This window comes from Nicotiana tabacum, chromosome 6, assembly GCF_000715075.1.
Source record: "Nicotiana tabacum cultivar K326 chromosome 6, ASM71507v2, whole genome shotgun sequence".
In the NCBI taxonomy this organism is placed as follows: domain Eukaryota; kingdom Viridiplantae; phylum Streptophyta; class Magnoliopsida; order Solanales; family Solanaceae; genus Nicotiana; species Nicotiana tabacum.
Window position 1 is genome coordinate 3,764,592 of NC_134085.1, and position 12,412 is coordinate 3,777,003.

General features: G+C 36.6%; 1 protein-coding gene across 2 annotated transcripts in view; it reads right to left on the bottom strand.

The window, feature by feature from the left end:
* The window catches only part of LOC107803593 (ALBINO3-like protein 2, chloroplastic), a 38,569-nt gene extending 35,616 nt beyond the window's left edge, over positions 1-2,953 (bottom strand). Inside the window, exons 1-2 of one of the 2 annotated variants that reach the window (XM_016627337.2) lie at positions 2,411-2,953; positions 1,220-1,326 (exon numbers count right to left, since the gene is read on the bottom strand). In XM_016627337.2, coding sequence (XP_016482823.1) covers positions 1,220-1,326; positions 2,411-2,820 — 517 coding nt within the window. In that variant the 5' untranslated portion in view covers positions 2,821-2,953. The remainder of the gene's footprint in view (positions 1-1,219; positions 1,327-2,410) is intronic. The other variant, XM_016627338.2, reaches the window with a different exon arrangement.
* Positions 2,954-12,412: the final 9,459 nt, after the last annotated feature.

Below are 12,412 nucleotides of genomic sequence, written 5' to 3' on the forward strand. Positions count from 1 at the left end.
ACTATGACCATTTTCTCAAACAACTCACTAGGCTAGTTTTTTTGTACTCAGGAGCTATTCCAAACTTTTTTGTAATTTCTGCATCTTCTTAATGCCATCAATATAACACCTTACTTCATTAAAAAAAACAACTCACTAGGCTAGCCTCTTTAACTCTTTTCTTTTTCATCAGTTTTGTGGAGGCTGGACGTGTCATTATGAGATGGATTCTTGAGGCAACAAAGAAAATAGCAACAGCATCAAAGTTATCATGGTTGTTATGTTTTTTCTTTTTAAAATTAGCAGTGTGTGGGCTAGCTTGAGAGCACCTCAACTAATCTACAGGGCAACTTGTCCAGTGCATAACCATAGGTTTCCCAAGATACATCCATCAAGGCTGAAGCAGATGGGCTCAAACCAAGCGATATAGCTGGTGTTGGAACCTGAAATGTCCAGGTTGTAAGTCCCATGCTTCAACCATCAGGCCATCCCCTTGGGGACCCTACATAGCTTTCTTTTTGAACAAGTGCACCTCAAGAAACATGAAATGACAAAATGCAGGTATACGACTCTACTCTAGGATGAATACATACTGAAGCACTTGGAGGGAAAGAAGTAGTAGAACTACAGAACACATTAAATTTAAGATTTCTATTGTTTTGTGAATCTTGACAGAGATGATAAGGAACTGAACTGTTAAAAAATAAGAGAATCTTATTTGTCATCTTCTAGTGGCAAAATCACTGAGCATGCAAATTAACTTGTCATCTTCTAGCAGCAAAATCACTCAGCATCTTACCAAGTGAATCCAAATCTATGAGCATCTTCTTTGGTGTTTGGGCAATATTTGGTTGAAGTTGAAAAAAAAGAGTACTATTTGAGGTTGAAGTTGAAAAGGAGTATTTGGAAGTTGAAGTTGTGTCTGACATAAATTTCACTTGGGAAAAAATTTAAGTTTTGTGATTAAAAATCATTATTTCACTTGAAATACTCCTCAAACCAGTTTTCCAACTTCAAATTCTCTATTTGAAGTTGAAGCTGAACTAATGGATCAAATGGTAAAGCAAATATTGATTTACAAATTATATTTCAAGGTGAAGTTGAAATAATGAAATATTTTTTATCCGAAATTCCAATCAAACGGAAAATTCCACCCATTCATTCACTCCATCCTACTTTTTGAGTTCCATAGTTAGCATCAGCTAAAGGAAAACGAACGGTATTGAGAACCAAGCCTCACATTTAGGAAATAACTCTCCAATCCTCATCAACTTGTGGAGTTGCAATATTACAAACGGGAACAATATCAGCCTCATAGCCACTGTTGAAGAAGCTATTATGATCCACCTGCAAACCAAGTACATACACCATTATTTTACCGTCAAGGGCCATATACTATCATTGGATAAAAATTACAAACAACTACAAAATTAAGAGATTATCGACTATTCCATGTGCGTTTGGACGGAATTTTGTCAACAACTCCCTGTCTTGGTTGAGGAACAACGCAGGCCTTGTGGGCCATCTAGCAAAATGGAGTGGGTCTAAACCAGTGAAGTACAGAATTAAGCTGCTTATGCCAATTTTTAAAACACAACAACGACTTGATAATTACGACCAACAGCATAGAACCTTTTGTACAAACCTGGTAAATCCTAAGGCACAAAGTTCACCTTGAATTACTGCTAACAGCATATACCTCCAGCAAAAACCTGGTAAAACCTAAGGCATAAAGTTCACAAAGAAAATATGCATGGTCCCCGAAGTATCCAATGATTAAATTTTGAACAAACCAGTGCCTCCCACCCAAAAGTAGACACTAAAGCATTTGGCTAGATAGAGGATAGTATGACATAAGTAGGCATCCATTGGAATTCATTATTATGAGAGAACAACAGCATGCAACTACTTGTACTAGTATTGAAAGCCTAATCCTGGCTCTTAAGGACAAAAATTTCCAATAACATGACAACAAGTTACACATTAAATCATCTTCAACGGTTGTAAGCTGAGCACAAGCAAAAAGAAATGTTTAGTGCCACAATTTACTCTTGACATGCACCTATCTCTACTACCACCGAAAGCCTAATGCAGGCCCTTACATTTTCCTTTCCAAATCATGCAGTCCCTTATCATAGACAAACTTCCAGCAATATGACACATTTTGCACCATATATCACAATTTACAAGATACAATTATCTTCTATCAGCGCTTTAATGCATAAAGAAAAGCATTTTCTGCATTGTTTGCTTAACTTCTGTATATGCATTTTACACTGTACATAAGAGCTGTTTTCACCTTATTTTTTGCTTAACTTCTGTTTTCGCCTTACTGTATCACTGTACATAAACTACAAATTTTCAAACTATAAAGCTTAGAATTTCTGAAATTCAAATAAACAAATCTAAAGGTGCTCAAAAATAATTTTACCAAGGGAAGCCAGTGAGGTCATGATAACCATCCAGCAATGAAATCAATGCACGTACTGGGAGAATTGAATCCTCAACACTTCCACTAACATTTTCTCCGATCAATGACAACTCCGTGTTCTCATACTGAGTCATCACCGAGTCACCGATATCACCAACTCGCCAGCCGCGAGTGGAGAACGAACGGCAGAAGGAAACACAGCGCGGTCCAGAAAGTTGCGGCTGCGACGGTAATAACGAGCTGAGAAAGTGGAGGTGCCGGCGGTGGCCATGGTTGTGGCGGCGATAGTGATTGGAAGGGTTTGAGGTTTTAGTATAAGAGTCTGAAGAAGTGACAGTGTGGAGAAAGGAGATTTCCGGTAAATTACGAGAGCAACGACGGAGCTTTGATAGGGAGAATTGGACTGACATGACGGAGAGGTGGGTGGCGGCCGACGGCGCGGCAGAGAACCGACGAGATGGCAATTTAGTAAATAAATTCAACTAAAATACATTTTTGGTAGTTTATTAAGATTAGAAGTTCTGGTCGTCCTAATAAATGGTAAAAACTTACCATATTTTGGGTGTTTTAAAGCGTATCAACTTGCATGATTAAGTAATTTAAAAAAATAAAAAATTTATATGTATATATATATACTATATATTATATTAAAAGCACGAAATGTGGTTTGTTTTTTTACTCTTTAAAATATAATGTTCATATTGGACAACATAGTAACTTGAGTATTTCTTTAATATTTAAGAATAGTCATTTAATTAATTTTTCTATAATTTAGGTATAGTTGTTTAATTATTCTCTTGTTATTAACCATCTAGGAAAGGTAATAAAATTTTGCCTAAATTTTCGCCTCTTCTATCAACACCCTACATTGGAGTTTATTTTGTATTTAATACCTATTAGATTTAGGAGACTATTTTGTAGTAAAATTGTTTTTCCTAATTCTCACATACGTTGTTTTTTTGTTTTTTTATTTTTTTTGCTTTTTTGTTAGGAGTCTTAATTAGTTGATACAACTGAAGGACTAATTTCCCATAAAAAAGATTTGGTGAAAAACAAGTTGTTTTGACTTTTTTATGTTAGGAGTCTTAATTATTTGTAATTTTTTTTTTTGTCTGTTTTAACTATACACAAATTTACTTTATGTAATTAAAGTATTTCTTGTTTCGAATTACATATCCAAATAATTCTATAAAATAAGTTACAATTTTATAAGATAAATCACAAATAAGGCATCTGAAAACCTTTTTGGTATAAGATATCTTTATTTATTGAACTAGCTAAAATGGGAACAACATTTAGTATGTTAAAATAATTTCTTTAAATTTTATTTTAAATTTTACATAACTCAAATAAATATTCTAATAATATTTACACAACTTTTAAAAAATTATTGTATTTATTGATACAGGTACACGCGCAAAGCGCGTACCCTTAAGGCTAGTATACATATATACATATATACTAGTCTTAGTGTACCTGTGTTGCACGTATATATAGCGTCAATCAATTAAAACTTGTATACAAGAACAATTGATTATGTAAATTAGCGAATGTCATTAAAATAACAATTATTTAATGATAAAAAATGTGATACATAAATGTAGTAATTAGATTTTTTTGAACTTACAAAAATAAATAATTCAGTTGTATTAATTATAGCTATTTTATTGTATGAGATAACAATATGTTAGTACTATTGAATCTACTCTAATTTCTCTTTCATAGACGATATTGTTGATCCTAAAAAGTCAAATCATTTAAAACAAAAACAATGACTCTCTATTATTTAATCTTTGATGCATTTACTTTACAATAATAATAACAACTTACTAAGTAAAATATTTAATCAAAAAAACTATGAAAAACGTTTCGTAAGCTAATCAACGTAGTTAATTGTAACAATCGATTCAAAGTTGTAAATGGAACAAAAGATTCAAAAGAGTAAATCTATCGAAAATAAAAAATCCAAATGAAGAACATAATAACTTCAATTAGCTATATACAATCAAATTTGTGGACATGTAGCCATATAATGCAAATACTAATAGTATAAAATTCAAGAAGAAAATATTCATAGAAAACATAAATCAAAACAATACATAAATTTAGTTAATTTCAAACATTAGTTTGAATATCATAATTTAGAAACATAAGAAAGATCAAACTTTTTTTAGAATTGTCGAACGCAGTATGCACGCTTAACATAGACAATGTAAAAGCAAACCCGAAAGACAAAGCTGCACTCTAACATAACTTGTCATAATCATTGGTTTTGAGCCTACAAATAATGATCCGGGAATAGATATAATTTATAGTCTGAATGCAGTAAAGAAAGGACAAAGTTTATCCAATAGATCATTAAAATTTTAATTGATTTCTAACTCTTCTATTAGGCAAAGTATACAATATTCCGTATTATAATTTTATTTAGCATGAATTTACGAATGTGAGATTTAACTAGAAGAGAGCGGTAGAGAGTCCTTTCCATTAAGGAAGAGGAGAAATTTCAATTATCTTTATGAATAATACCTCTTGTACAATCTCGATTCTTGGCCCAAATTCAATTTTCTTCCCATAAGACCTATTTTATAAGTTGTAAAATTTAAGCTTGAATCTTTTGAGAAAAATTTATGCTTGGATATTAACTTACTTTCTGTACAAAAATCTCAAAAGTTTAATGGAGAAAGATAAAGACCATAAATTTGAAGGAATAAGAAAAATCCTAAAAGGAAGGGTATGCCTCTAGGATTCAATCACAATTCTTTTGTATCTCGCAAATAACCAAAAAAAAAAAAAAGAATCATGAACAAAAGACGTAAGTAATTACAGTCCTTAATATTAGGAATTATACATAAACACATACTCCTAAACTTAAAAGGAGGTACAAGTGCTTGAGAATTTTACCCAAAAAAATTAAAAAATTCCTAAACCTAAAAGGAGGTCAAAGTGCACAAAAAGTTTACCTAAAATATTTACAAAGTATTAATAATTTTTTTTACCTAACATAATTACAAAGAATTAATCTTTTTCTTATAAAGAATTAGTTGGTTAACTTTTTAAAAATATATTCCTAAACCTACATGAAATCCTCAATTTTTAATAACGTATACAAAAGGAAAAAAAACTCTTAAACCTAAAAGATACTAAAATTACTCACTTTTACCTGGATTACTTAATTTTTTAAAAAGAATTAATTGTTGAAATGTGACAAACAAAAGTACCCCCAAGACGTAAAAGTGCTTCAAAGTTTATGTAAACGATTGTTTTGGAACACTTTACAAAAGATTTTGATCTTTCTTTTACAAGTTTATTATGTTACATAGTTTAAATAAGGAAAAATATTATACACAAAATCTAGTTAATCTCGAATTTCTAAATATTTAGAAAAATATTAAATGACTATTACTAATATTAGAAAAATAATTTAATAACTAATTTGTCTAATGCGAAATCTATTTTTAAAGGGTAATAAAGGCGAATGATATTTCGCTAAGGGATTTCGTACTTTTAATATAGTATAGAATATATTTTTTTTTTTTTTGAGTAAACTGAGATCCCACTAACATATCCAAGCTCCTCACATTACAGACATTTTGGTCCATTTGTTTCCTTTCTCTTTTGTGGAGTTTTTGTGAATTTATTTCTTTAGTGTTGAAATTAAGGTCAACTTGGTTGGTAAAGTTTCAATTCTTTATGTTCTTGTGATTGATTTGATCCTTTTTCTGTTTCATTCTCAGATCCGAAAATCACTCTTTTTGTAGCTTCGAATTAACCCATTTTGAAATTTTTGTTTCTTTTCGATTTTTTTGCATTTACTGCGTGATTTGAATTGAAATCATTGGCTTTTGCATCAAAATTCTAACTTTTTGAATCATCCTTTCCGTACATTTTCTCTAGTTGAAAAAATAAAATTGTACAGTTTTTGGATTGTTATTCTCTTTTTAAATTACATTAATTTCACCTACATGACTATAGAAATATACCAGACGGATTCAACATTTTCGGACTCTCTCCCTCTACCTGTTATCTCTGCCTTCAATCATCGCCAGTGGGGCCCCACTAGTGGTAGCAGTGATAACCCCTCCCTCATTTGTTTGGCTTCGTGGTGTTTTGTGTGTATTTCAGGTTAGGGCATGTGGCTATTAGAGGCGAATGAGACGTGCGTGTGCAAATATTAAAGAACAACCCGGACGAGTGTCAGTAAAGGGCGGTGGGAGTTGGACGTGAATGTGCTAGGTGGTCGCAACATCGCCGTATAAACCAAGACGATTCCCAGGCTCTACTCGCATGAGCTGGTACCTCCCGTTTTCCTGTTTCCCTTAGTTGTGTTAGTTAAATTACTGTCATCTTAGTTCGTATTAGTTGATTCACTGTATTAGTGTGCCTGTAGTTGCAACTTGTCTTCTTTTAGTTTGGTATGTTGCCTTATGTGTGTTAGTGATTCCACTTAGTCTGTCGTAGGTAGAGTGGCTGTGGTCTGGGATGGTTGAGTGAGGTCATGTCCTCGGGGGGAACGGGGGGTGGGGCAGGAGGTAGGGTAGGGGTTAAGGGGTGGGGCAGGAGGCAAGGGAGGTAATAGGATCAAGGGTGTCTATAGGTTGAGAATCGGGTCATGGAATATAGGTACATTGACGGGTAAGTCTATAGAGTTGGCGAAGATCCTCCAGAAGAGGAAGGTCACTATAGCGTGTGTCCAGGAGACATGGTGGGTAGGGTCGAGGGCGAAGGACGCGAACGAGTATAAACTGTGGTACTCAGGAGTCCAAAAAGGTAAGAATGGAGTAGGTATCTTGGTAGATAGGGAACTTAGAGAGTCTGGGGTTGAGGTTAGACGAGTGAATGATAGATTGATGATTATTAAGTTGGTGGTTAGAGAGTGCACCTTAAACGTCGTTAGTGCCTATGCACTGCATGCGGCCCTAGATAAGGAGGCTAATCAGCGATTCTGGGAGGGATTAGATGAGATTGTGCGCCAGGTTTCGCCTGCTAAGAAGCTATTCATCGGAAGGGATTTCAATGGTCATATTAGATCGACCACAGGTGGTTATAGCGAGGTGCATGGAGGCTTCGATTTTAGAGAGAGGAATGGAGGAGGTACCTCGCTGTTGGACTTCGCTAAGGCTTTTGGGTTGGTGATTGCGAACTCTAGCTTTCCAAAGAGGGAGGAGCATTTGGTTACTTTTTAAAATGCGGTGGCGAAGACTCAGATTGACTATCTCCTCCTTAGGAGGTGTGATAGATGGTTGTACAAGGATTGCAAGGTGATTCCGTATGAGATACACGCGGCGCAGCATAGGCTCTTAGTAATGGACGTTGGTATTATGTTAAAGAGAAGGAAAAGGTCAGCTCGAGAAAGACCGAGAATCAGGTGGAGAACCTTAACTAAGGATAAAGCCCAAGAGTTGGAAGGGCGGTTGTCGGCTATGGGAGCTTGGAGGAGCAGTGGTGATGCGAGCACTATATGGTCAGCAATAATAGACTGTATAAGAGAGGCTGTGAGAGAGGTGTTAGGGGCCTCAACGGGCATTTCTGGTGGGCACAAAGGAGACTGGTGGTGGAATGAAGTGGTCCAAGGTAAAGTGGGAGCGAAAAAGGCGGCGTACCTCAAGTTAATGGGGAACATAGGTGAGGAGGAGAGGCGAGCGTGCATGGAAAGGTATAAGGTAGCCAGGAAGGAAGCTAAGCTAATGGTCACAGAGGCTAAGACTGCGGCTTATGGTCATATATATGAGGAACTAGGGGAAAAAGGCGGGGAGAAGAAGTTATTCCGACTGGCCAAGTTGAGAGAGAGAGGAAGTCTCGGGATTTGGACCAAGTGAGATTCATCAAGGACGAAGATGGTAGAGTATTGATGGAAGATACCCAGATTAAGAGGAGATAACAGACTTACTTTCATAAACTTCTGAATGAAAAAGGGGATCGGGATATTGTGCTAGGAGAATTGGAGCATTCCGAGAGTCACCGTGACTTTGGGTGCTGCAGGCGTATCAAGGTTGAGGAGGTTATGGGAGTTATACGAGATTCCGGTGGAATTTTGGAAGTGTGTGGGGAGAGCAGGTTTGGAGTGGTTGACTGGGTTGTTTAATGTTATTTTTAAGGTGAAGCGGATGCCGGATAAGTGGAGGTGGAGCACGCTAGTTCCAATGTATAAGAACAAAGGTGATATTCAGAGCTGTAACAATTATAGGGGTATCAAATTACTGACTCATACCATGAAAGTGTGGGAGAGGGTGGTTGAAGCGAGGGTGAGGATGACAGTGTCTGTATCCAACAACCAGTTCGGCTTCATACCGGGTTGTTCTACTACAAAAGTTATACACCTTGTTAGGAGGTTGGTGGAACTGTACAGAGAGAGGAAGAAGGATCTACATATGGTATTTATTGACCTAGAGAAAGCGTATGACAAGGTTTCTAGAAAAGTTCTCTGGAGATGCTTGGAAGCAAAAGGTGTATCGATTCCCTACATTATGGCGATTAAGGACATGTATGATGGGGCTAAGACTCGGGTTAGGATTGTAGGAGGTGACCCAGAGCTTTTTCCGGTTGTAATAGGGTTACACCAAGGTTCTGCGCTCAGTCCGTTCTTATTCGCCCTGGTGATAGGCGCGTTAACACACCATATTCAAGAGGAGGTGCCATGGTGCATGTTATTAGCCGATGACATAGTTCTGATTGATGAGTCGAGAGCCGGTGTTAATGAGAGGTTGAAGGTTTGGAGACAGGCTCTTGAGTCTAAGGGTTTCAAGCTTAGCAGGACGAAGACGAAATACCTAGAGTGTAAGTTTAGCGTTGAGCCGGGGGAGGTGGGTGTGGATGTGAGGCTTGAATCACAGGTCATCCCAAGTAGAGGTAGTTTTAGGTACCTTGGGTTGGTGATCCATGGCGGAGGACAGATCGACGAGGATGTCACACACCGTATTGGGGTAGGATGGATGAAGTGGAGGTTAGTATCTGGAGTCTTGTATGACAAGAGAGTGCCACCGATATTCAAAGGTAAGTTCTATAAAGCGGTGGTTAGACCAGCCATGATGTATGGGGCTGAGTGTTGGTCTGTTAAAAACTCACATATCCAGAAGATGAAAGTAGCAAAAATGAGGATGTTGAGGTGGATGTGCGGGCATACTAGGATGGATAAGATTAGGAATGATGATATTCGGGAGAAAGTGCACATGGCTCCCATTGATGACAAGATGCGGGAAGCGAAGCTCAGGTGGTTTGGGCATGTTAAGAGGAGAAGCCCAGATGCTCCGGTAAGGAGGTGCGAGCGGCTGGTTGTGGAGGGCATAAGAAGAAGTAGATGGCGACCTAAGAAGTATTGGGGAGAGGTGATCAGGCAGAATATGGCGAGGCTTCAGATTTCTGAGGGCATGACACTTGATAGGAAGATGTGGAGGTCGAGTATTAGAGTTCTAGGTTAGGAGGTAGCTGATTCTTGCCTTACTTCGTACCTTTGTGAGAATAGGCTGGTAGGGTTTTTGTCTAAGACAGATAGTGGCAACGTTGTGTCTTACTATTTCGCTTTTCAGTGCATGACCTATTTACTAGCTATCATTTTTACTTTGATTTGCATCTTTCTTCTCGATTTCATGTTGTTCATATTTTTCCTATGATTTCTATGGTGATACTAATATTGTCTCCTTTTGTCTTTTTTGTTTTCTTGAGCCGGGGGTCTTTCGAAAACAACCTCTCTATCCCTTCGAGGTAGGGGTAAGGTCTGCGGACACACTACCCTCCCCAAACCTCACTAGTGAGATTTTACTGGGTTGTTGTTATTGTTGTAATTCTAATTTAATATTTATTTTTAGATTTGGAAGACAAGAAATTAAAATTTTTACAGAGGCAAAAATGTTCATAGCAACTTTTTAGTGCAATATATACAACTAGGGATTAAAGAGAGAGTAGATATGCTTAAGATCTCCAACTTTTTAGTTCAACATATACAACTAGGGATTAAAGAGATAGTAGATATGCTTAAGAGCTCTAAGAAAGCACATAGATGTGAGCTTTTATACAGCAGTTGTGTAATTAGTTATTTTTTGACGTCTTGTGTTTTTGGCAGCTTGAAGGTGGCCACGACATTAGATGTGTACGGGTTCAAAATCTATCTTTAGAATATTTAAGCTAGGATAGTACTAGGGGAAGAGTTTCTAAGTCATTCGAAATGGCCCAAGTAGCGGCGAACTCTGTGGTCGAAGAGTTAATAAGGGCCGAAGTCAAAGAGTCAACAAGGGCAGAAGTCGAAGAGTCAACAAGGGTCGAGGTCGAGGTCGAGTACCTTTGACAGAGTTATAACGACTAGTTTCAAGATAGAATATTAAAGAGAATATTCTAGTGGATATTCTCTGTACTTGTACTATTAGGGTTTCTTAGGAGCAGGTTCCCTATAAGTATAAAAGGACACAATGATAGGGGACATGCGATATTCATTTGTAAAAACATACACTTTGACTTGAACAAGAGAATCAAATCTTCTTTGCTAAGATACAAACATCATCTTTTTACTGAGATTCTTATCTATACTTTTCCACTAGACCCGAGAATAACTCAAATATTCAAAGGATTGTTTATCATTCATCATTATCAGAGGAAACATCGACTCATTCCGCTCTTTTTTGGGTGACTCATTCATTCTATTTACTTAAATATCATTTATTGATATTCATTGATATTGAATGCTACATTATTGCTTCTAATTTCTAGAATATTTATTGTGTGCTACGGCCGGTGTCCAACCGTACCTACATAATATCTACTGGTTCTTTAAGAACTCCATCTAGGGATATTATTATTAGCTAAGATTGACCCTTATTAATATAAGTTTGATTATTCGAACCAAGATCCACATTTTTGGTAAAACAATTTAGTACCGCCTGTGGGGACTTAGTTAAATTTTTAATTTTCTCTAGATCTACAGTTAACGCAAGTCACTGACGTAAAAAAAACCCCGAGATCTCCTTTCTTTGTGTATACAAAACCCTAAATGGCAGGTAACCAAGGAGAAAGGACAAAAATAACAAGTGACTTCCCAACTAACCTCATGAATATCAACAAAAGTTGCGAAACAGTAGGTGAGGACACGATGTCCAACGCATCCCCTAGGTGAGAGAGGTCACTATACCCGCACTAAAGCATAACAAAACCCAACGAAAAAGTGGCACTCATGTCTACAAAGGAGGGGATGCCCCCCGCCATGAAAAAACTCCTCGAGGCATGGCTTACCGACACGCTGGCAAGCATCCTCAACAAACCCACTCCGGGTGTGATTGCAGAAATTGCAAGGGCCTGCACGATACAACAAACAGACGAGCAGCGCAACCACCTCCTCCCCCCAACGACAGGTATAACTCACAATGTTACTGATAGTGTAGGTGACCACGCCCTTGCCGCCATTCTAAAAAGGATGGAAGAAATGGAGAACTAAAACAAAGCACTCCGGGACTAAATGAAAGAACACCAAGAACGAGTTGACAAGATACATGGCGCTCCTAATTTGCTGCCAAAAAGGGACGCCAACGGGTTCGTAGAGCATCCGTACAACGATGATGCAGCCCCGCATGCCATACCAAAGACCTTTAAAATGCCGCCCTACTGTTGATACCCAATTTTTTCCTATGTATTTTTATATACAAAATACTTTCAAAATAGCATGTACATACATATATAAGCATGCCCAAGAGTTTTGATATTTTTTCCTAATTTTAAAGATTTTAAAATCAATTTATTATCTATTTTAGCAGTATAAAGACCAACAATTACTTCCAAAATCATCAATTTTGGTGAATAATTTATTTATTCCCATATTTATACTAAAATATAGTTGAGGTGATTTTTGTATATTTTTACAAATTTATTTGGTATTTAAAAGATTAAATTGCATATAATTGCAATTATAGCCTACTTTAAGATTAATAGCATTTTATAATTGTAAAATTGGGTCCAGTATTTTTAAATCAATATTTATATACTATTAATTGTTTCAATACTTTTAATTTGCTTTTTAAA